Source organism: Nanorana parkeri, unplaced genomic scaffold, assembly GCF_000935625.1.
Source record: "Nanorana parkeri isolate BGI_ZX_2015 unplaced genomic scaffold, ASM93562v1 scaffold2195, whole genome shotgun sequence".
NCBI lineage: Eukaryota > Metazoa > Chordata > Amphibia > Anura > Dicroglossidae > Nanorana > Nanorana parkeri.
Genome location: NW_017308463.1, coordinates 59,706 through 85,731, shown reverse-complemented (window position 1 = coordinate 85,731; position 26,026 = coordinate 59,706). Strand labels below are relative to the sequence as shown.

The window sequence follows — 26,026 nt, the reverse complement described above, 5'->3', positions numbered from 1 at the left end:
CCACCTCCAGAGGTGTGGGACAAGAGGTGCATGGGCAGCCCCCTTGTCAACTCAGTCTCCAGCCAGGTATGTGACAGGACCCTCACAGTATAGGACCCTCACACAAGTGAACATATCTATTTGCAGAGTAGGCATCTCCAATGCTGCCCTTATCACAAGGGAGCAATAGTATGAGTTAGTCTAAAGGTGCCTGTAGGCATCCTAGTCTTAAGGTAACCAGTAGGATCAGGTAATCGCCTAATGTCTAGGTATTTTTTGATGCTGTTTAGGGGTCTTAGAGAACATGTACAGGATTATTCACAAAAGGGTGAAGAGTTTGGAGAAGGCAGGAGAAGGGAACAATCTAGGACAAAATAGCTAATTTGAAAACATTCTCCAATTCAGCTCACTTTCCAGTTCAGCTTTGTTGTCCTAGATTGTTCACTTCTCCTGCCTTCTCCACCCTTTAGTGAATAACCCTGATAATTTGTTGGTTCTGTCATTTTGGGACCAACAAGTACAAATAATGGTTGTAAAGATAAATATCACCCTTATAGTGAGTTTTAAGTTTTATTTCAGGGTTAGGTCAGGGGTTTAAGTAGGGTTGGATTTTCATCACTGCAAGGCACACAAACTCTAGTGCCCAAGGTGTGCAGCCACAAACGTTTTATTCACAGCCACAGTCAATATTCACATTAATGTTTAAAGAGAATTTATATAGTTTATTTTCCTTAAGCCATTTTCTCATTGATATTGCATGGCTAAGCTCATATACTGCCATCTAGTGGTCATTTTGGTTATTGCACATGTTTTCTGTGTTCCCTTCCCTCACATCTATGATGCATTTTCCATTGTGTGTGATGCCCCACACTTCTCCTTCAATAGTCATTTCCTGTGTCATGGCTGCTTGTAACGGGGCCACATGTTAATCTGCATTGCATGCTTGGAAACATTATCATCTTTGACCGCCTTAACCACTTCAAGACCAGGTGTTTAGACCCCCTTCCTGGCCAGGCCATTTTTCAGTATTCAGCGCTGCGATATTTTGACTGACGTTTATTCCGTCATGCAATGCTGTACTGAGATGAATTTTATACCATTTGCTGATCCCGGGCTCGCACCGGGCACAGCGGAGCCCGGGATCAGCGGGACAACAGCGGGGGGGGACCGCGGAGGGGGGGGACACACCCGATCGGCACCCCATACATGCGATCGGCCGGCTCTACAGCCGGCGGATCGCATGTATATTAACGGGCATCGCTGCCCGTTTTTTAATTCCGGCCATTTCCCGCAAGGGGGCGTGTCTGAGCGGACGTCTAGAGACGCCCGCTCAGATCGAGAGAGCTCCTGGCCGGCCGTTTTTTTACTGCGGCCGGCCCGGAGGTAGTTAAATAACGCCAATTCATTTATCTGCTGTATCCTGTTGTCCGCTATAACCTGATGTACAGAATATACCTTCGTGGATGAAAAAGTTATTTGGTGAGTTCAGCTATCTGATAAGGATTGTCCGCAGTGATTGTATCTGCTTATACAGGCCAGGAATAGAGGTCTCAGCAAGGGTTACAACGCTAATACAACAATCGGAGTCAGAATACAAAGTAACACCCATCTGACATGATCAACTCTGTTACTGGTCCTAAGCTCATTAAGAACATTACGGCAATGTATAAATAACCTTATATGAGATGACTGTATAATGGACACAAATGTACGGCTGGTAACTAGGCTGGCAAAAGCTTCCTTATGTCTACTGCTGCCTCCAGGCATAAAGTGGTTAGGTGATAAGGTTATGGTGGCATACAAATTATCTCTTCAACCCTGACGTTTTGCTGGTATTCCCGGCTTTTTCAAGGAGAATCGTGAGCCAAAGGAGTGAATATAAACAAGGCAACTTGGAGTACACAAACAACATCAGTTGTTAATCTCACCTTAAGCAACAAAGATACCACATCTGGATTAATGTATCACACATTATTGTATTGGCTAGAGTACCGGGCCTCTTTTTTTATATCATTCTCTCTCTTTATCCACAATAGATGCTCATTTTATTTTGTGAGTCTCAACTTAAAGGGATCTTCTGACTTCATGGGCACAGCAAGTAGAAAGTAGTTATCAGCCAACGGATGTGACAACTGGGGCAGATGGCAGCCATGGGATGCAGGTAATTGTACATCTGGGGATACTTCAGGTTGTGGAAGAAGGTGGGCCGCAAGGGTAAGTGTACAGTTAAACTTTATGGATTCTTTAACCTTTTACAGTGAATTATTCATTTAAAGTTTATACATACCTCAAATAAGCTGTGCACATCCACTTCCTTGTCATGTCGACGTATATGCCACCCAAAATTCAGCCTTCTGTGACCTCGAAGAATAGTGCATTGATTATGATCGTCCTGGACACGATAGTCATATTCCCCACTTTGCCCGGATGGAAATAGATCAAAAACCTTAAAGGAAAAAGCAGTTGATGAGAAATCTAGAAACAGAAAAGAAAATTATTTTTTTTAAATGTATCTTACTATTTACAGAAGCTCTGGGCAGAAAGAAAAGTAACCCTTAAGTGGGGCTACTCCCACACTCAGTAGCGGACCTAGGGAACAAAGGACCCTGGTGCAAGATTTTTTTCCGTGCCCCCGCACCCCCCAAAAAAAGTTCAGGGATCACAGAGCTGATCAGGAAATGAATGTTCCTTGGTTTGCTACTGTTCCCCATCCTTACAGCATTTGAGGGGTCTTGGGGCCCCCAGAGGAGCAAGAGAGCCAGGAAACTGCAGTGGGGAGTGTGCAGTTGTTGGGGGGGAGCCAGGGCACATGCTGACTGGTACAAGTGATTGGCAGCTTTACAGTGGCACTGATCACTTGTATTCAGAAGCCCCCCCACTCTAAAAATGTCAAGATCATGGCTGCATTGTACTTGTACCGAGTACGGTACTTGGTATCGGTGCATCCCTAAAAAAAAGTATACATATTATTCTAGAATTTGTCCCATTTACAATGACACTAAAATTATATTTCTGGTACAAAACATTACAAAGTTGTTTACAAATGTTACTTTTTTTAATACAACACAAAAAAAAGGAAACTTTAAATATTAAATATTAATGGTTACAAAATAGAAATAAAAAAAATTGAAGAAAAATAAATGGAGCAATGCTAATTAGGGTTACATTTCATTTTATTACTTGTAAGGTTGCTTTAAATGACAACATGGTCAGTCACCATTTTCAGGTCACATTCAGGTTACCACTTTTATTTAAACACAAAACATCGTAAATACAATGTAATAATAATGTTGTTACATTGTATTTCTCAGTTAAAGGAGAACTATGAGGTGAGTGATTTCCACTCATCCTAATAGTTAGAGCCGACCTGTGACAAAGAAGCTCTATCAATCGGGAAGTGAGCAGAAACATGCCGCCGACCCGCTCACTTTCCGATCGTCTCTCTGCAGTCAGTCTCCCTGGTGACTGTTAGTCAATCCCGCAGGGATTCCCCCCTCTCCTCTCCGATCCCACAGCACTGAGTGGAGGAACGAACGGGGAGGGGGCGGGCACAGCTGGCTCTGCCTCTAGATAGGCAGAGCCAGCTGTCACTCACGCAGCTGGGTGGATCTCAACAGTATTGTTGGGATCCTACCTGGCTGCGGTGCTCTTAGTATATCTGAGCTTTGGGTCACGTGAGGAGGTTAGTATATGTCCTCCCATGACCCTAAAGAGAACTATGGGGAAAAACACTTACTCCATAGTTCTCTTTGAAGCCTCTGAACATTGTTTGGACACTGTTCAGAAGCTTTATTATGCACAGCAGTGGCTGCAGTCACTGCTGAGATACAGTGCAAGTCCTGGAATTTGGCAGCAGAGAGTGGCAGTGGGGGAAGAGAAACAAGATGTATGGAGGATGACCAAGATAATGTGTTGACCTTTTTTAAGGGTTTGTACCATAGGCCCAAAGACTTCAACTGGTGAAAGGCAAAGAAGTAGGCAGTTTATGTGTGGAGATTTTCACAGTACAGTAATAACTGTCTGCTGAATTAGAACAGCACTCACTTTGGCGGCAGTCAGCTCCTTCTCTGGTTTCATCAAGACCACACTCTGATCCACCACCCTGAGACCACAGAGGGAACCAGAAGCAGCCTGAACCTGGAGAGACACTTCCGATCCTGGAAGGACCTCATTTGGTAAAAAGCCCACTGAAACCTGCAAAGAGTTAAAATAAAACAATGACATGGAACAACAAAAAAAGATATTGATTTAAAGTTATGTAAAGCCAACCTTTTCTTTTTGTTTTGAATAGAATGTGGGTTGGAACTTCTTGTTATTTTTGGCCCTGCTAGAGAAATTCACTAACACTGTTGGCCCCAGGGAACCATTGTCTCCAGTATAGAAGGGTATGGGAAATCCAATTTTCTTTTATTTGTCATAGGAATAAGAGGTGAGGGGGAATCTTCCAATGGGAAAACCTCTTCTGGTGACAACTGTTTGAGAAGAGATATGCTCTCTATTTGAAGAGATCTTTGGACTAATTTACAGCAGGAGTTGAGAATGTTCTAACAAAAAAAAATCACTTTAATTATCCAATCATGTGCAGATGAAATAAATAAACAGAAGTCTGCTATTCACATGATGGTATAATTGAAGTGAATATTCATACAAGTTTATATCTCTTCAATGTCTGGGTTATAATCCAGCTATTTTATTCAGTAAAAAAAAGTGCATATAGTAATATTTATTTAAAACATTGCTGTTCAATTGTATCAACATTCCAACAAAAGTTGCAAATGTCTGATGTTCCCCACAGTTGGCCCATGCCAACTGTGGGAAACATTGTTTGAAGGGTACATGGCAGGATGCAGCTTCAAAAACAAGGCTGTGCAGAGATTGAGGAAACTGATATTTTTGTATCACATAGTAAATATATTTTACTAACTCTACCGCCCGGTACCTACCACAAGTGAGGATATTTCCATGTGCACAGGAAAGAAGGGACTCTTCAAAGACTACAAGAAGCAGAAGCAGGCACAGCTGTTCATGCAACCTGCAAATATTCTGCTCCAAGTAATGAACATAAAGATTAAAAGTAGCACTTAGATATGGCAAAAAAAACATAGAAGCTGCACTCAATCGTTGCATAAAAGTGCACCCCAGGTTTTAAGGATCTTGGGGCATTCAAAAGGTAATTCAAGTATGTGAGCAGGTACAAGCACCTGTTCCATGGACCTTGGGTCATTTTGGAAAGTAAGGTGAGACCACAGGTTTACTTTAAAGTCTGTTATCATTCAATATAACAAGTATAGCTCATGCTCAGGCCACTCACTTTATTTTTGAAGCATCTCTGAACTATATAGTTTGCAGAGTCAGCTAAAATGTTTCCATTTGGTAGTATCATGTACACAAGTGCTTGTAGTTTGGAGGATGTTCTTGCACTTAGTGGAAGCTTTAATGTAGTCTTGCCATATAGATCTGAAAAAGATAAATAGAACTTGAAGTTAACAAGTTGAGCTGAACAAAAAATGTCAACAAATGCAAATTTTGGGCTTTGTCATTTGTTTTAACCTTTCGTAAGTAACATTAGGCATGGCATAACCAAAATGTATCTAGACACTGATTTTAATTTGTGTTTTTATCTCCTAGTATTTCAGTGCAACCTCTGTTTGTGTGCGTGACAAAGAGAAACGAAGGGAAATAGGAAGGTTTGAAGAAAATATTCTTGACTGTCATGTTCCTGTTTGAGAGGACAGCAGTATCAGAGGCATTGTTTAAGTGTTTTAATTTGTCACAGCACCTGCTGGGCACGGTCTGTGTTTCCGTTAAAAAACACATGGTGGCAGCGAATGTTTGTGGGTAAAGGGTTAACTGTGGAGTTAACCAACCCTGGTGATGATCACTCTGTCTGCTGGCCTGAGATTGTGTCCCGCGAGCTGGGAAATCCCTGTGCAGGGTGAGGCTGAGAGTGGTATCGCCACGTCCTTGTGACGCCACGCTTGGTTCAGAACTGTGTATATACAGCGGGTTTGGGCCGGGTGTACGTCACAGTGACCACCCACACCACCAGTTGTTGCTATTATCTATACCTCAAAAATAGTCGTTCAAACACTATATACACACACATATATAAACATAAACATGATTCTCTATTACAGAAATATTCTTACATCCATCATAGTTGCTGGTGTACATGTTACCTGCTACCTGTCCATTCTCTTCCACCCAAAAAAAAATGCTTACCTTCATTATTACTTTTAATTATAATTTCTAAAGACCCGGAATCTTGTATTGAGCCTTTAGAAGTCACCTATGAAACAAAATGAGCTGTTACAATGCAATTAAAGATGTTTTACATCATGATGCCCTATTAGCTGTAACGGAGGACATGGGCCAAGGAACATAATACGTGAGCGAACAAACAAGGACCACACAAAGCCATGATAATACAAGCCAGCAGGGCTAAGTAAATACTCAGTTATTTCACTGCAACTGAAGCAGGCAAATATGTTAATAAGTTATTTGTAAACAAGGAAGAGTGATTCATTCAAGAGATAATACACTAATTAGGGGCATAAAGACACAAATAATAAAATGCTATGTGTTCACTCTTGGAGGAGAAGGCGGATCACAAGACTATGTTCTAATATATTCACAAATCTTTTTGCACATAAAACAGGTCCGACCCATTTCCTTCAACTATGCAGTTATATGTTTGGTTGGACATATCCTTTCATTTACAATAATATAACAAGGTGCTCACCAGATAATGGAGGTCTACGTGGTCAGTTTCAGTCTCCAGCTCTGTGTGTTTAATGATATATTCCACTTGCACCTCCTGCTGCCCCTCACATGCAAGGACTCTGTTCAAGGAGTGGAGTTTCAGGAAGCTCTTAGTAGGGGAGTAGAAGGGTTTAAGAATTAGACGATCACTACCATACTCTGGGTACCGGACTCTAAAGATATATGGCGAACTCGTCAGATTTGTTCTTGCCTTTGAAAAAAAGACAAATATGGAAATTTATGGAAATGAAATTTTGTTCAAAATAGTTTCTAAGGCGCTTCATTTAAAGCTGAACTCCAGGCAGATATAAAAGACACAAAGTAATTCAGCTCTGTATTCATTCATTAATCATAACATCTAATACATTACAATTTTTTTAAATGTGTGTAAGTAACTGAATTTGTCCAGGCCATTTTTCAGTATTCAGCGCTGCAATATTTGAGTGACATTTATTCAGTTATGCAAAGCCGTACTGAAATTAATTTTATATTATTTTTGGCGGACACAGAGTTTTATTTTGGTGTATTTTGTTTACCACTGGGTTTGTAAAAATTTTTTTACTAGATAAAGAAAAAAGTAAAGGCAATTTTGAAAAAAAAATTTTTTTCCTATTATGTTATGAAACATTTGTTATTTACCCCAATTTTTCGGTAAAAAGATGGAGTCACAGCGGATAAATAGAGGCCAAACACGTCAAGTCTTAAAATTGCACGCACCCACAAAATCACAAAAAAACTACCACACCCAAAATTGGCCATAGTCGATGCTTTAAAAGCTTTTACCTCTCATCAGTTTAGTGTTAACAGTGCTTGATGACCCTAAAACTTTTGCTTGCACTCTGATGTTCGCGGTAATATCTAACATGTGCAGCGTAATGAGCGCAATCGTCATTTTCGCACGTAGGCACACCCAACTCATGTTTGCTTGTGTATGTGGGGGCGGGGGACTTTTAAAAAAATGTTGTGTTCTTTTTAATGTGTGACTTTCATTTTTTTGTGACCTTCCTTTTTACACTTAACTTTATTGTTATCACATAAGGGTATAAGAAGCCCCCTATGTGATATCAAATTACAGTGACAGGTCCTCTTTATGGAGTCATCAGGGATCTTTAAGACCCCTAATGTCACCTAGGGAAACTTCACAACATACAAGCGATCGAGCTGCTTTACAGCTCTACACTTTGAAATTTTGACAGTTTCCCGCTCGTGCACGTGCGAGCACAAGGACGTTTTAAAACGCCCTCCACATCTAGGAAGCTCCTCTCCGGCCATTTATATACTGCCACCAGGTGGGAAGTAGTTAATGGTATCCCGAAACTGTCAGGGTTGCCAGTGTGCTTATTTCAGCTCTCAGTCAAACTTTCAAGCCCTGAAATGGTTGGTGTCATAGCTGATCACATGTACAGCACCATGGCAACTGCAATCCAAGTAGAGGCTAAGATGGCACCTTCTTTGACTGTAAAGGATAGGAGGGTGTAGTTCTGCTTTAAAACTAAAGGAGGATTTATGGCCACTAAAACCGACTCAATAAGTGCAGTTTCTGATGTATTTTTAACCATTTTGTTGCTTTTTTTTGTCTGCCTACTTTTCACCCTTTATATGAATATAGAGGACCTCCAGGATTATTAAAAAATAATTTTGCAGTGGGGCTTCCCCCACACTGCAAGATGTAACTGCTCCTTTTGTCTAAGGGGTCAAAATAAAGAAGAAAACCTGATCCTCGTCCTGTCTGGCTGCTGGATCGATCCCCGCAGCCTCTTCTACCCTCCGCTCCAGCAGTCTAGGGACCTGTGATGTAATCACGTCTAATACAGGCCTATTAGACGTGAGGATGCCAAAGGACATACTACAGCCACATTGGCAGCGGGGAGAGGGGAGCACTGAGCATGAGAGAGGATCAAGTGAGTATTTCTTCCTCATTCCATCCCTTAACCTCACTGGCGGTATGATTATTATTTTTTTCTTTCCTTTTTTGCTCTATCTGTTTTTTGTTTTAACTTTTAAACTTCCCGCCGGTTCCGCCCCCCTGCGACATGGACGCTCGCAAGGGACGGAACCCGGAGACGGATGCCGGCATCGGCCGGAGGACACAGCGGGAACCGCGGACAAGGTAAGAGACGCTACGCTTTATTCCCAAGTGTGGCTCGGGGTTACCACTTATGGTACTGAAGTCATCTGTGCTCCATATGGTCAGAGTTGGTCTGTATACTGAACACAGTGAATAGCTTGCTCTGCACCTCAGCCATTCACAGAACGTCTTATATTTTTTTTTAATGAAGACCTATCAAAGCTCACACAACCTGCTGATAGGATAGCTCTGACTCACCACAGGACATGTGGAACCTTTGCAGAGATACCTCTGCTGCTACACAGAGAACAAGGGTCCTTCACATTCTAAAGGAAAAAAACTTCAACAAACTTTGCACATCTTCACATAATGGAGTGTATTTAGCTAACATAAAGTGATAGTTCAACTGGACTTCAAAACTAGGCATCCAACATACACTGAGTGGCCAGATTATTATGACCACCTGACGTTTGTAGGCAAATTAGCTATAATTAGCTATAATTTTGCGCTGAAGTTGCTAGAGGGCCAGACCATTATAAATAGGGAAGCAGGTTGTTTACCACGACAGTAGAAGTGATTTTTTTCTGAAGATATGGGTAAACAACGCGATTTAACAGCCTTTGAACGTGGGATGATTGTTGGCACTCGGAGCCATGGAGCGAGTATCAGCAAAACAGCAGAATTCGTTAAATGTTCAAGATTGGCTCATTGCTAAAGTGTTTAAAGACTGGACTGTCAGCTGAAAATCTGGGTCTGGACGTGCGCATTGTGGCCGTCAGCGACTAGTCAATGTTAGGGCAGAACGGAGAGGGGCAAGACTGGTACAAGACAACAGAAGGGCAACAGTGCAGTGTCAGATTCCTCGCATACCTTTCAACATCTCGTGGAGTCACGAGGCTTCCCAACGAAGTCATCTCATGGAGTCATCTCGTGGCCCAATGAAGTACTGATGGGGTGGTCCTAATAATCTGGCCACTCAGTGTACAAGTGGTTCACATCTGTGGCTTGTGGTGTGCCCCAAAACAAAAGTGTTGCAATGGACTGCCTGGGTGTGCTGGGGCACTGCAATGCACTTAGCATTTAACATTGTGGCAATGCGCAATTCTAACGCACAATTCTATCGTAGGGCTCTAGTGTGAACGAGCCTTTAAAACTGTTCAGCGCCAGTGAAATTGTGTAGAGAAATAAGAGACATTTTATAACTAACCCCTTACATATAGGCTAATAGATACACCAATATACAAAAAATATTTAGTACCCTTAGTGTTTTTCTTCCCTCCCAACTATTAGTATCGAGAGTGAAAGAAACTTGTCCATTGTCATCTGTCACTAAGGTGTCGTTGATCGGGTCATCATAACTTGTTAGGTAAACATTAATGCCTGGTATAGGGTTATCACCAACATCCACCACTTTAATCTAAAAGAAGACACAAGAAGATACAATCAGTTGGGTTACAGGCTTAATACTTACTATTGGTCGTGATTTTATTTTATAGAGAATTAGTACAATGCCAGAAATAAACAGGAGACCTGTACATGAGTCCTCACAGTCACAGAACATTATTTTAGTGGCTTTTCTACAAGTCATTACTGTGGTAAATTTATAACCAACTCGCAGAGCCATTATCCAGCATCTGCCAAAAATTGAAATAGACCTGGTGGGCTGCCCTTTTAATTCTCTACACCTTCGAGGGGACTGGGAACTTATTCCATGGAAACACAAAGTATACTATGGTGCTGCAGTGACAGATGGCCATGGTGATAGGTGTGTCTTACACAGCTTTTTGAAATACAACATAAATATACAAAAATATTTGTATGTTATGAATTGTAAATCTCCACTTGGGGCTAGGGATGAACAGATACCAAGTACTGTACATGGTAAAAGTACAAGTACAGATATTTTTTCAGCTACTAGACTAGAGAAAAACTCAAAACTTAGGAGGCAGCTGTCATTTTTAAGGAGGCTCCTGGGATTTGTGCATCCCTGTTTTAATGTATGATTTGATACATATATATATTGTGTATAATAAATATATATACATACACATAAATGCATACAGTACATACATACATACATACAGTATCTAGGGATTCACCGATACCATTTTTTCCAGACCAAGTACTCGTCATCACAGATACCAATTACTGATACCTTTTTATTTAGTGTCATGTGACAGTTTTTCTAAAACAATACAGACGAATGATTTCAGGACAGTGGCAAAGCGCCAGGGCACAGTCGCAGCTGCAACCACTGCAACCCTCGTAGTTCTCGTGAAAATGCCAAGTATGCCAAGCACTGGTATCTGAACTGAAATGTGGGCATCCCTAGTTGGGATCACTAGATGGAGTTTTGATGGACAGGCAGATGGAGTCAGGAGCCCTAAGCACTTCAGGAAATTGTTCAAAATGGCCAGACCCACACTTACTTTAGTATTATATTTTAACATTAACTCAGACACCAACTCAACAGAAGCTTGTTACTTTATTTTGTGTACTGCTGCATGTCCAAACTTTCTTTATTGAGGAAATTGTTTTTTAGTGTACATAGGTTCTTGAGATCAGATAAAGAAATTCTAAAGGAAGTCACTAACATCTCAATGCTAAAATGTTAATATAACTTCAAAAGTTGTTCTAGGTCTTTTTTAATTTGAAGCTTTCATTAAAATAATTCCTGGTGATCTTCCATGAACGTCCTTAAGCACTTCTTGCAATGGGATGATCTGCCAGTTGTACTTTTTTCATGATAGAGTCACAATAAGATCAGTCTGAGATCAGTTTGAGCTTTCATCTTTATTTCTGCATACAAATAAAGGTGGATGTATTCCAAATGTAAAGTGTGTGGTAAATGCATGGCAAACAATATAGGGTCTATTCACTAAGCTGCCGTAGGCAGCCGAGTGAATGACTGACATGAAGTGAAGTGAGCCGAACACTGGTATATCGGCTGAAATCAGCCGTACATCGGCTTGCTTCGCATGGAGCTGTGCAGAAGGAGTTCGACTCAGCCGATCAAACATGTGAATCGGCTGAGCCGAACCTCCGGCAGGCTACTAACTGACTAATGTCTTTATTCAACCTCAAATACTATGTAACTATGTAACTATGTAACTGCTGTTCGGCCTATTCTTATATATGCCGAACAGCAGTGAGTGAATAGCCGAAATGCCGCTGAGCGGCATTCGGCTCGGCTGTTCTGCTCGGTCCCTCAGAGGGACCGAGCAGAACAGAAAAATAGTTTAAAATGTTTAAAAAAAGGAAATAGAAAACGATTGTGCGGAGCTAGCAATGGCAGCTAGCTCAGCCCAACAGTTTTCTATGGTCCGGCGGTTCTGCTGCCGACAAAAAAACAAGAAAAAAAAAACTCTCCCGGGTGCTCTGGGAGCCTCCCGCTCCCGGCCGCCCAGGAGAGATACACTGCTTTTTCTTTTTATTCCTTTATTCTGACACAGAGCCGTGTCAGAATATATTTACGGGCTATAGTGAATAGCCCGTACAGCACCCCTTTCGTTCTACTGAACCGAAGGGGTCCTGGGGCCGAAGCTAGCCGAAGGATCGGCCGAAGCTACGGCTAGATCCTTCGGCAGCTTCGTGAATAGACCGCATAGTAAAGGCATCTCAAAGACTCATGCATTCTAGCCTTAAAGTGACACTAAAATCAGGAGTTTAATCTAAAAATGCATATAACTACCTTTACTACTATCAAAAATGTATGTCATTTGTGTTTCATTGAACTGTAGACTCTCAAAAAATTTCTGAAAATGTGCTGACACTTCCTTCTGGAGGGTGGCCCCTGTGCGTTTTGTAAAGTAGCCATTGCTCCAAGCTTACTCCTGTGATGGACTAAAATCTCAATACAAATTAGTAAACGAAACGTGAGATTGTAGTGCATCTTGGGAGTGAGCTTGGAGCGTTGACTACTTTACAACATGCACAGGAACCATGGGGAACAAAAGTAGTCCCCTCCAGAAGGAAGGACAGCGTCAGCACCAATTCAGAGATGATTTGAGGTTCTACAGCTAAGTGATACACAAATAATATACATTTTTGGTAATAGTTAAGGTACTTGAAAGTATTTTTAAGATGTAACTCCTTTTAGTGTTTAGTGTCACTTTAAAGATAATTTGGGGATTTTGTGCAAAATGTCACATTCTCTTTGCTCCAGTCACAATGTAGGATTTGCAGTACCCTTAATTTTGTGGAATCCATGCATTCATCCATATTCAGTGATATTCAGACTCACCTTCCACATACATGAAGTTGGATTTTCCATTTTTAAGATTTAACTACTGACTTTAGTTTCACTTTAAGAAGAAATAACCTCAAACGTATGGAAATATTAGGCTCAGTTCATAAAGCTCGTAGAACTCATGTGGTAGGTTTTATCATTATCACTATTTTCAGCCATATGACTGTTAATGCTGAAAATAATTATCTTTATAGTTTAGTAAATTCAGCTAGTTTGTGTTAGTGCAGAGACTCACCACTCCAGTGTAGGGGATCCCAACTTTGTAGTTATTGTCTGCATTAACAAATGACACCTTATTGATTGTGTTGGATACACTAGCTTGGCTGGTTGTAGATAACTCAATTCCTGCCAAAGGAAAACATGAAAATAAAAAAGAGATAACATACACCTTCAGCCAATCAGGGGATTAGAAATGTAATCTTAAAGAGACTCTGTAATAGTTGTGTGTGTATGTGTGTGTGTTTTAAAGTCACATAAAGGAGAAAATATTGCATATTCATTGTATTCATTACATATCCACATTTAATGCTTGTGGGTCGAGTTTACTTATCACGATTTCAAGTATTTCCTTACCTCCTCGTGAAAAAAAACCTGCTTTTCACAGAGATCAATAGCTCCAGCTGAAATGTACATACAACTAAACAAGTCAATGACTCCTCCCCCTCCCTTTATACAAATCTATTGGAGGTTTCAGTCAGAAAGCATACGTCTGCCTTGAGACAATCACTAATGTGCTCTCTTTAAATAATCCATAGATATCTGGAAATCCTTCATCATGTATTAAATGTGTGTTTGTAAAACAATGATTTTAGATGTATAGTTTTTTTTTTATGTGTCACTACATTCATGCTTTTGTTTTGGGGTATTTAATGACTTTCACAGCACATTAATGCCACTAATTGAAGTCGAGAAACATAGAACATTTCTATGCTTCTCATCCCCATCTAGTGATAGTAATGCTGTGTGAACCACATTATTAATCAGCCCCAAAGTGTTACAGGGCCCTGATATATATTTTTTAAAGGAAATGTGTAGTGATTTTGTACATATTTTCATTTCTTTATCTTAGTAAAGACTTTAATTAAATTAAATTTATTTTTTGCTAATATCAAATATAACTTTTTTGCATTTTACATTTTCAGCCAGCAATTGTTGCTCCAGGCTTCTATTCACATCTTTAAGCCATCTATTCAATAACTTAAGCTCCCATTTCCATAAAAATCGGAATTAATCAGACTCCTCCCCATCCCTGCTGGTCTGTCCAGATGGGCCTCATGAAATTTTAACCAAAGGGAGACAGTACGGAGGCAAACAGCTTGAGCTATGCTCTCTCTTCAGAACACCCGCAGTGCTTTTAGAAATACTGTAACACTGGCAAGTCTCCCATTGAATGTTTATTAGCAAACCAAAGATTTTACATAAAAGTAAAACATAAACATAATAATAATTAAAAAACAGTGTTTTGGTTTTCAATAAAGAATATATTTTGGAATTATAGGGTTAATTTGGTGAGTTATGCAGGTAGTTCATTATATCCATGATCTCCTTTTATATTAACATTTTTACATTTATCTAAAGCCCACTGTATTAATATATGCTGAGTAGTTTTATCCAGCGATCGTGTCTTGCTGATCCTTTCATCTCAGTAAAAGTATATCAGACAATGTCTGTTTTAATAAAATAGACTTTCTGCAGTCCCTAATGATACAAAACACTCTCTTTGTTCCTAGTGTCCAGAGAGCACACAATCTTTTTCTTAGGCTTGAAGTCACATTCATAATTTATTACGATTATTAATGAAAAGAAAGGTACTTTGTTACTCTGAAGTTGAAAATACAATGCTAATTCTATTTGAACATTCTGTATCCATTACATGTCCCCTTTCTAAGTGTGACAGAAGAAAGTTAAAAGCAGAAGTTACCCGTTCCACTCTCAGTGATGGTGGCTTCTCCTTTCAGAACCTTCTCCATGTCGCTGCTTTTCAGGTTAAAGACCTTAGAATTAACTTCTATGATATGACATCCTGATCTGTCCAACTGAGAGAGAGACACACAAAGTGAATGTTAGTGATCAAACAGCGCACTTTACAGCAGAAAGCACGTCTATTTGAGGCTTAGTCCATCTTACAATTCACTATCTAATTCTTAAATCTTTTGGAGACCTTAGAGTTGAAATTTCATTAGTTCAAGTCTTTCCTCTTATCATGTTCTTTATGAGATATTTACCGATCCTCCGCTCGTTCACACACAGAGCTGCTGTCATCCTCTGAAACTGACAGGATGACAGCGTCTACGCTCTCCTCCCCACTCGCTGCTCCTCTCTGCACACTGCTTGGCCATCCTGGATGACAGCTCCCTCCTCCCCCCCCACCCCGCCAGCTGCAGCGCTACATTTCTCCTCGGATGCCCGCTGCCTCAGCCCATACATTTGAGGAAGAGCAGAGGGAATCCAAGGAGAAGCATGGAGAGGGCAGGAGAGTCTGCAGATGCCGGCGGGGAGGGGCCGCCCAGATTTTTTGTTAATAGCTGTCATCAGCGACTTGTCAGCCACTGATGACAGCTATTTTTTTGCATTATAGTGTCGGGTGGATCCTTCTGATATAAGCTCATGGTCGATAAAGCAGAAGGGAAAAAGCCACCGACGTAAGGCTTACTGAGGTGGCTAGCTGGAAACACTCGTGTTCCGCCGTAAGCCTTACGTCGGTGGCAGCAAAACGGTTAAAATTGCATTGATGAGCCTATCTCGGTTTGGCGTCTCTTTTCTGAACTCATTATTCACTCGTGATTTGCCATTTTGTTGAATTTACCTTTCCAGTGAAATTAGCACAGAATATATTGTTGACATCATCTTGTCCCCACCACGTTCTAAATCGTTTCTGACACACAGTGACCATGTAGCTTCCTTGAACTGGCTTCCCATAAGTGTATCTAAAAGAGATAACATGTTCCTAACTTAGGTAACATAAGTCAAGGTTGTTATTCATTAAAGAGGCACTAAACTCAGAAGTGAAATCTTAAAAATGCATTCAAGTACCTTAAAGGAGAACTATGGGCAGAGGCGGCTCCCTGATTAGGCTAGTTAGGCGGTCGCCTAAGGCCTCACCCTCACGGGGGCCTCACAGCTGCCTAACTCTCACCTCTAAAGCTTAATTTTGTGAAGTGAAGCAGTGGCGGATCCGGGGACTGGGGACGCCCCATCTCCCCCCTACATAATTGCTTCCTTTTCCTGCCCAAGGTTGCCCCCCTCTAGTTCTGCGGTACCTACCAGAGGCCCTGGCACTCTGGAGCTTCCTGCCTCCACTGCCGCAGCTCCGGTAGAGAAAGAGAGAGAGAGGAGAGAGCCTGCCCGGGGTGACACTTACACATGCCACCGCGGTAAAAGTAGTTTGTTCAACCAAGAGAGGGTTTTGAACAGAGTGCAGCTCAAGAAGGGGGTCGGAGAGTTAATGGTGTGGGGATAGTGGGTTTCAATTGTGCAGTCAGTTTATGTGGAAGATTGTTTTTACCTTGTATACCTAATAAATCAAATTTTTATATTACTATTTAACTCTCCGACCCCCTTCTTGAGCTGCACTCTGTTCAAAACCCTCTCTTGGTTGAACAAACTACTTTTACCATGTTCTAAAATAGCAGCAGGGGGTTGTCTTTTGCTCAGCAAGTGAGAGTTATAAAAGAAGAGTTAAATAACTCTAATTAAATTGGGGTGAGGATCTCTGGGTACATCAACCCTTTTTTCTACACATGCCACCGCCCCTGCAGCAGCCAGCGGTGGCACAGACTGAGAGGGGACAAGGAGGAGCTGACAGAGAAGAAAGTATGCGTCTGTTTTGTGCCTCCTAGGCATCCAGTACCGTATACTGTATACTAAAAGCAGGTACTGTATGCCTAGGAGGTAGACTCTTATAACTTTTAATTACTGGATCTTAAGAGTGATGGGGGTTTTGGGGGCCACTGACCTTCTGACCGCTGCACTCTGATGCATTACCTCTATCTGACCACTACACTCTGTGCGTTACCTCCTGACCACTACACTCTGCGCTTTACCTCCTGACTGCTGCACTCTGTGCGTTACCTCCTGACCACTGCACTCTGTGCGTTACCTCTGACCGCTACACTCTGTGCGTTACCTTCTGACCGCTACACTCTGTGCGTTACCTCCTGACCGCTGTACTCTGTGTGTTACCTCCTGACCGCTACACTCTGTGCATTACCTCCTGACCGCTACACTCTGTGTGTAACCTCCTGACTCCTACACTCTGTATGTTACCTCCTGACCATTACACTATGTGCATTACCTCCTGACCGCTACACTCTGTGCATTACCTCTGTGCATTATCTCCTACCTCCTGACCACTACACTCTGTGCGTTACGGCTTTCTGACCACTACACTCTGTGCGTTACCTCCTGACTGCTCTGTGGGTTACTTACTTCTGACCTCTGCACTATATGTGTTATCTCCTTCTGACCGCTGCATTCTGTGCGTTACCTCCTCCTGTCCTCTACGCTCTGTGCGTTACTTTCTTTTGACCTCTGTACTCTGTGCGTTACTTCCTCTTGATCTCTGCACTCTGTGCATTACCTCCTTCTGACCGATGCACTCTGTGCGTTACTTCCTTCTGACCTATGTACTCTGTGCAATACTTCCATCTGACCTCTGCACTATGTGCGTTTCCTCCTTCTAACTGATACACTCTGTGTGTTACCTTCTTCTAACCGATGCACTCTGTACTTTACTTACTTCTGACCAATCCACTCTGTACTTCTGGCCAATGCACTCCTTGCAAAACTTCCATCTGCGCTATGTGCGTCAGATTCTTCTGACCACTGCACTCTGTGCATTACCTCCTGAACCCTGCACCATGTGCGTTACCTCCTCCTGACCTCTGCACTCTGTATGTTTCTTACTACTGACCTCTGCACTCTGTATGTTTCTTACTACTGACCTCTGCACTCTGTATGTCTCTTATTACTGACACTGTTCTTCCTTCTGGAGGGGGGCTACTTTTGTTCCCCATGGTCCCTGTGTGTGTTGTAAAAAAGCCACCACTCCAGTTTTGCTCCTGTGATGGACTACAATTTCATGTTTAGTTTACTAATGTGTATTGGGATTGTAGTCCATCATTGGAGTGGTGGCTACTTCACAACAAACACACACAGGGACAATGGAGAACTAAAGAAGTCACCCTCCAGAAGGAAGAACAGTGTCAGCACCAATTCAGAGATGATTTGAGGATCTACAGCTGAGTAATAACAGTTAAGATACATTTGTGTTAATATTTTAGGTACTTGAAAGTATTTTTAAGATTAGCTCCTGAGATTTGTGTCACTTTAAAGATAATTTGGGGATTTTGTGCAAAACGTCAGCATACAGGATTTGCAGTACCCTTAATTTGATGGAATCCATGCATTCATCCATATTCAGTGATATTCAGACTCACCTTCCACACACACGAAGTGGGAACTGGTCACTGTCAAACATAACAACCTTAGGGAACTGAAGGGAAACTTCAAACTTTGGAAGAACTGTAGAGATATATTTATAGGAATTACAAATAGTATAGACTATCGATAATAAATGTTTTTATTAGGACAGTTCCTCACCATATTCCTCCACAGTGAATGCATGGACTGTGTCTTTCACCCGGATGGAGTATTCTCCCAGTGGAGGCTCAGAGGAAAGAGGAAGGGAAAGCTCAGCCAATCCCTGACTGACGCTCACATTCAACCACTGACCAATCCGGTTCTTTCCTGGATCCTTAAAAGCGGAAATAGTTTAGTTTAACAGGGCTTTTTACCTGTGTACAAAGAACCACTAAATATGATTTACAGAATAGGTATATAACATCGACAATACTACATGAAATGTGTAGACAGGTTAAACATGGATTTACAACTGTGTTTTTAACGCATATGCGTTTCTATTAAAATGAATAGTAGACATGTGCGATTCGTTCCGTTCCGAATCAAAATTCGTATGAATTTTCAGAAATTCGGACACATCTGAATTTCAGAATCCCAACGCATCCAAATGCATCTGATCCGAATTTCCGTTTCAGAATTTCAGATCCTGTCCAAATTTCGTTTAAAAATTAAATTGAATTGGACATGTGACTTTTCTGGCCAATCAGATGTATTTTTCGGTTTAATGCATCCGAATGGATCTGAATCCGAATTTTCGAATAGCATTTGGGAGCTCCAGAATGCAATTCGGGTCTGGGAGCCTCAGGTATAGTTGTATGTATATATGAGTCACAATGTTGCTTCTACGAATATTCATTTGTATGATAGAATACTACTTATATATACATAATACTAAAACTGATGCTCCAAGACCTGAATGGAGTCCGAATTTCTGAATAGCATTCGAGAGCTCCCGAATGCCAGGTGGGTCTGGAAGCCTCCGCTTTAATGTGGCTCCTAGACCCGAATTGTCTCTGGAGCTCCCGAATGGTATTCAGAAGTTCGTACTTCCAAATGCCATTTGGGTCTAGGAGCTTCAGCGTTAGTATAAACCTCCCTGGCGGTCTCATTATTTATTTTTTTTGCCTTTTTAGTTCTATCTTTTTTTTTACTTTTAAAATTACCGCCGGTTCTGCCCCCCTGTAACGCAGTTGCTTGCAAGGGACGGAACCCGGAAGACGGATGCCGGCATCAGCCGGAGAACACAGCGGGGATCGTGGACAAGGAAAGAGATGCTACGCTGTAATCCCGAGTGTGGCTTATGGTACTGAAAATTAACACTGAGTCACACTCGGGAATACCGCCAAGGAGGTTAATATCTGTATATGGTTTTCTGTGGTAGTCACAACAAAAATTTGTAAACTCATCCGAAACTAAAAATTCGGATTTCGTCCGAATTCAAAACATGAACCAAATTGAATTTCGGATCCAAATCCCGAAATAACAAAATATCCGAACCGAACCAAATTTTTCCGCAGCGTACATGTCTAATGAATAGGAACACATGTTAATGTGTATTGTACCACATGTCAATGCTTGTAAATGAACATCGACATGAGCAAACTTATGTTAACGCATTTACGTGTGTTGACAAGCAATGAAGAGCACACTGTAATATAGTAGGGGCAATTTAGGCAAGAAACCAGTTCATCTACCAATATGTATTCACATTTCTGGGGAAGACCTGTGCATACATGGGGAGGCCACACAAACTCCATGTAGATAGGGTTTCAGGTTAAAGAGGCAAGAGTGCACACTACTCAGCCTCCATGCCACAGAAAAAAATATATATAAATATAAAATTATATTTTAACATACCTATCAAGTCTATTTAAATATGGCTTAAATATTTGTACCTGTAGTTCTACGACTGGAAACTGAAAGAGAAAAAACAGGTAATGAAACACACCTTGACTATATTTGGTTTATACTTATTTGGTGAAAAATTATTTACAAATCTGGGTCTATTTATGAAGCAGTAAATGTGAAACTCAGATTATATTCACTGCAGGTGTATCTTCCCGGTGCAAGCATTTTAAATTGCAGTGAATGATTCATCAGAAGTCATTGTTTGGTCAATGTCACAATCACTGCTTTATAAATATGGCCCATGTGTAAAGTAGCAATATAAATATAGTACAACAAGCATGCAAAGTGTGAAGGTTTAAACACGTCAACATAATAGGTATTATAATAGCTCAGATAGTGTGCTTACTGAAATACACCATTATTTTCTGTTAGCTGAGAACTATGTTAAGTACTCGTAGCCTCTATACTGGCCACATAATGTTTCCCCAGAACTGTATCAGAAAACCAACCCCCAAAAATACAAAGGTATAGACATATTAAATAATGTGTTAAAAGTACTTTTAATAGACTATCACCACAGTGTGCTGACACACTGGTGCACAATGAATTGTCCTGCCCTGTCTGCCTTTTGCTGCTAGCAGATCTCACTAAGCAGTAGCGAAATCCGATAGTCATAGTAGCACTAATGTCAGTGCAAATCTACTGTATGTTGAAGTAAAATAAACTGAGTTTTTACACAAGAAGGTACATTGAGATACCCTCAAGTGCACCCCATGTACCCTAAAACCTCACATACAAATACTGGAGAGAGTAGAGGTCTAGTGTGCATGTGCTACTTTCCACCCAGCTTTAGATTGGTCACTTGATGAGATGGACAGTTTCACTGACTAATTGGTTGAAGCTATGGTTTATATAACTAAGTACACCCAATAACTAGGTGTCTGCATTCAACTTGTGATGCCAGGTGGGTTGCCAGGTGCACAAAAACAGTGGGGTTTTTTTTGCTCAGAATGCAGCAATTCCTTTATTTAGTCTTGTTAGAATGCTGTTTATACAGATGTAGGTGCAGCAACCATTCTCATATATTATACTGTTATTACTAGTTCTTCTGTAGTAGTGTCAGCTAAAATGCTTACATAGCAGGGATTACTGAGTGGACTACAGCTCGGATGCGGACCAAATGACAGTTCTGTCCAGATCACGATTGCACTGGGTTATGTCTGGTTGGATGACAAAGGCTGCACAGGTGCATCCACTGACAGCAAGCCATAAGCCAGTCCAAATTCTCCCCTTCTTTGTGGTCTTTGGTTGCTAGAACTGCCAGTGTCCTAACAACCAATGAGATCACATGCACGTCCCATCCCGAGCATCACAAGAGGACGATGACTAAGAAAACGAACAGGGACACTCCAATGGGAACAACAAATGTCAGGAGGCATGCTCATTAATTGTCCCCATCAGAGTGCCCCCTTACATTGGTTGTCCCCATCAGAGTGTCCCCCTACATTGGTTATTCCCATCAAAATGCCCCCTTACAGTAGTTGTATAAGACATAGAAACTCTTCACATGTTCATGACTGTTAGCGGTAAGAGTTTTCAATAAAAAGTGTTGATGGGTTAATGATTATTGATTATCCCTTGTATTAATATGTGATGTAATTTTAGATTTAATAGTGGGGTCTTTTATCCATAAAGCTACTACTTATAGCTTTTAAACTCTTATATTTCCATACATAAACACTTACCACAGTATGTCTGGGTTGAAGATTTTCATTAATGGATAGGATTCTGAATTTTACTGTAAAAGACAAATATACAATGTTATGATTCTATAAGCTCTCTCCTAATCATTTAAAAGTGCTTCAACAATGCTAGTTCAGGGTTTCAAGCAACCAAATAATGAGATTTCAAATCCATTGAAACACAACTGGACTTGCTGATCATTCTTGAAAATCTTTTACCACTCATGCAAATGGTTTCTTCAGCTTACTGGGGCAGAAATTCTCTTCTACCAGATGTTTGGCAAATGTTTAAGATTTTGGCAGTATAGCTGGACTTTCTTATAGTTATGAATTTAAACAACCTTTGTATGATGCTAAAAATAACTCTCATGTTTTTACAAAATACAAAAACTTATGGGTCAAAGAAGAGTCACTTTTAATGATGTTTTGATTATAAAGCTTTTTAGTTTGAAAAATTATAAGGATTACTATTGTGATGTCATTGCAATGGCCTTACTCCCTGTATTGCATATATCTTGGGTGTCAGGGTCTAGCAATGCCCTTGATCTGAATAGCAGTCTTACAGTATTTAATGAATGGCTTTTGTATCTCATTGCTTTACTTGTTTCCTGGAATATACATTCCCGTAGAGTTCTGTATTGATTAAACAGTTACCAGTTTGTCCTGGTTTGTAAACAGCTTTGTCTGTCTGAACCAGAAGACCGAATTTCTTCTTCATCACCAGAACTTTACTGCTGTTCATTACTGTTTCCCCTGCATTTTCTATGGAGACATCCAACGTGCCCACTACATCCGACTGTACAGGCGTGAAAACCTAAGCAACAAAAAAAAGAATTAGTGGATTTGAGCTCTAGGCAGAACTCCAGGTCCATGTATGTAAATGAGAGAGTTAAACAAGTTAAATTCAAGTCAAACTAATTATTTTCACTGATAATAGTGTATATAATTTTTGTTTATGGTTTCATTATTAATGTATTTTGGGCCGGGTTCAAAAACATAATTTTTATATTTTATATGCACCGAGCTGGATGAGCTCTCAGCTCTTTTTATACATGTATGGCATGTTGTCCTTGTGTTCTGGATATTTACACACACATATGAATAAGGTGTGTGTGTGGTAGATTAAGCCCCATTGTGGCACTTCAATTTTAGGTTTGCTCCGTTCAGATGGCTAAATTTACACTTTTATTAAAGACCCAGAACAATTATAGCTTCCCTTTATCAAGAAATCAACTTGCTATTCAAACTTGCCAACAGTAACCAACCAGCACTCATGTTGAATTCTTCTGAATGTTCAAGGGATTAAAAGAATAAGCTTTGGTTATATGCTAGGACTATGGGTTGAGGCTCATCATCATGGTTCTGTCCACTATCCTATTAAGGAGAGAGTCTTATTACAAAGTCTACAAATATAGGAGAACGTTGGGTCATATGTGTTTGGATCAAAGAGGGATAGCATGCCTGCCTGGGAGCCCCTAATTTTCTCTGGCTGAGACTGTTCAGGAGGTGAATTGATCAGCCAAGTCACATAACATTGGCTCAAGCACAGTACGAAATCTGGCATTTTAATTTTCCACAGGGGATTTAGCATATTGGAAAAACACCAACAACCCTTTCCAGTCTTCCCTCAAACCTTAATTGAGCCAGGAAAATATCCATCATCGCCTGAACTTTTTGGAAAGTAGTCTTCACAGGACCTAACCTTGTGGTTCCTTCTTACTCATCTGGCTCTCAAATGCCAATCAGGTTAGACCTCACCCCTTCCCACATAACTCACATCTTAATCTTCCACTGTCCTATCATCTCCTTAGCCATGTAGAACCTCTGTTTATTTCTGCATATCATAAATGTGAATTTAATTACCTGGATTGGAAAACAGGTGAATATGGACTCCTGGTCAAATATCTTCTCCACAAGGGTTGTGTTCTTTTCATCCAGCCGTAAAGAGATCTGTACTCTGCTCTCCCCCTGAGCCCCCTCCAGGTGTATACATAGAGTTTCATGAGAGTGAATTTCAGAGGGGAAGATGACAGCATAGTGCCTGCAAAGATTAAAAGTCAGCATTAGAAACCACAAAGGGAGATTTAAAAGAATTGTGAAACATTTATCCATACTTAAAGTGGACCTTTACCCCTTTGATTAAAAATAACATCAGCATACAGCATGCATGCTGCATGCTGATATGAAATCATCTTACTTATCATCGTATTAGCTAAACAAACATATTTTTGTTTAAGTTACAATTAATTTTTTCCATTCCCTGGTCCCCTTTGGCACAGATGATGTAACTGTGCCCAAGTTTGCATATTGCATCCTGAGGATGTTACAGCAGTGTATTCCTGGGAAATCTCATCTCTAATGCCATGAGATCTCAGGTAAATACATTTTCCTCGGATGTGCATGGTCACATGTCCTAGTCACATGTGCCAGAGTTCCCAGAAGTAAAGGGAGATCTAGTAATCTGCACTTAGTCAAAATGGCCACTGTCAGAAGACTGGGGAAGAAAAGAGATATACGGTATGCAAAAAATAAAAAGCGGCAATTATCTAGAAGTATGTGTTTTTTTAGATTGTCATTACTAGACATTTCTAAAGGTGTCTTTGTTGTTATTTTGAAGAAATGGGTAAGGTTCCTCTTTAATGGGCACAGTCTAAACATGTTTAACTTATTCAAACCATTCCCTGGCTTCTGAAATTATTCACAGAACAGCAATTCTCTGTTCAAATTAGTAAACTATACATGAGATTGTAGTCCATCATGGAAGTGAGCTTGGTGCTGTGGTTACTTTACAACACACACAGGGACCATGTGGAACAAAAGTAGCACCCCTCCAGAAGGAAGGACAGTGTCAGCACCAATTCAGAGATGATTTGAGGATCTACAGCGAAGCAATACACAAATAAGCTAATAGTTAAGGTACTGGAATGCATTTTTAATCTTTACCTCCTGAGTTTAGTGTCACTTTAAGTGAGGAAAATAAAAGCAATGTATCAAAGTATGACATTACATGGATGGGAACACCCAAGACCTTCATGCTCATTTAATAGTGCACACTTTGACAAATGAGGTCACCGGATCCTCAAAGAATCAGTAATCTAAAAGGTTTCTTGGTCTGTAGATCTGCAGACATTCACTGATGCGCTACCGACAGCTCCCCATGACTTCCATAGCGTGTGCAGATGAGTTGACATAAATATTTGAATGGCACTCTAAGGGCTGCAAAATATATGCAGGTGTCTTCTTGAAAGCAAAAGGAGCAAAAGGAGTTGCTAAAGCCACTTATCTTACAATGGCAAACATCAGATATCTAAGCTCACTGGAATCTACAACGAGCGTAATCATTTAGGTAATAAATAGAAGCAGTGCCTGTGTTCTGAAAGGTTTAAAAACAAAACTTTTACAATGCATGCATATAATATATACAGTATACACTGAGTGGCCAGATTATTATGACCACCTGACGTTTGTAGGCAAATTAGCTTTAATTTCGTGCTGAAGTTGCTAGAGGGCAAGACCATTATAAATAGGGAAGCAGGTTGTTTACCATGACAGTAGAAGTGATTTTTTTCTGGAGATATGAGTAAACAAAGCGATTTAACAGCCTTTGAACGTGGGATGATTGTTGGCGCTCGGAGCCATGGAGCGAGTATCAGCAAAACAGCAGAATTCGTTAAATGTTCAAGAGTAGCTGTTGGTAAAGTGTTTAAATACTGGACTGTTAGCCGAAAATCTGGGTCTGAACGTGCGAATTGTGGCCGTCAGCGAATAGTCAATGTTAGGGCAGAACGGAGAGTGGCAAGACTGGCACAAGACAACTGAAGGGAAACAGTGCATCAAATTACTGCAGATCTTAATCAGGGATCCTCTCAAATGATCTCTGAACACACTGTTCGCCATACACTGCATCGTATGGGATATGGAAGCCGAAGGCCTGTTCGAACACCTTTGCTGTCTGCA

General features: G+C 40.8%; 1 protein-coding gene across 1 annotated transcript in view; it reads right to left on the bottom strand.

Moving 5' to 3' along the window:
- The window catches only part of LOC108801016 (alpha-2-macroglobulin-like), a 58,484-nt gene that overhangs the window by 29,855 nt on the left and 2,603 nt on the right, over positions 1-26,026 (bottom strand). The window contains exons 2-16 of the mRNA XM_018572986.1: positions 23,933-24,110; positions 22,724-22,883; positions 22,073-22,125; positions 20,375-20,395; positions 18,660-18,813; positions 18,497-18,581; positions 15,865-15,985; positions 14,980-15,094; positions 13,294-13,403; positions 10,068-10,226; positions 6,722-6,952; positions 6,202-6,268; positions 5,291-5,436; positions 4,024-4,173; positions 2,267-2,425 (exon numbers count right to left, since the gene is read on the bottom strand). Coding sequence (XP_018428488.1) covers positions 2,267-2,425; positions 4,024-4,173; positions 5,291-5,436; positions 6,202-6,268; positions 6,722-6,952; positions 10,068-10,226; positions 13,294-13,403; positions 14,980-15,094; positions 15,865-15,985; positions 18,497-18,581; positions 18,660-18,813; positions 20,375-20,395; positions 22,073-22,125; positions 22,724-22,883; positions 23,933-24,110 — 1,909 coding nt within the window. The remainder of the gene's footprint in view (positions 1-2,266; positions 2,426-4,023; positions 4,174-5,290; positions 5,437-6,201; positions 6,269-6,721; positions 6,953-10,067; positions 10,227-13,293; positions 13,404-14,979; positions 15,095-15,864; positions 15,986-18,496; positions 18,582-18,659; positions 18,814-20,374; positions 20,396-22,072; positions 22,126-22,723; positions 22,884-23,932; positions 24,111-26,026) is intronic.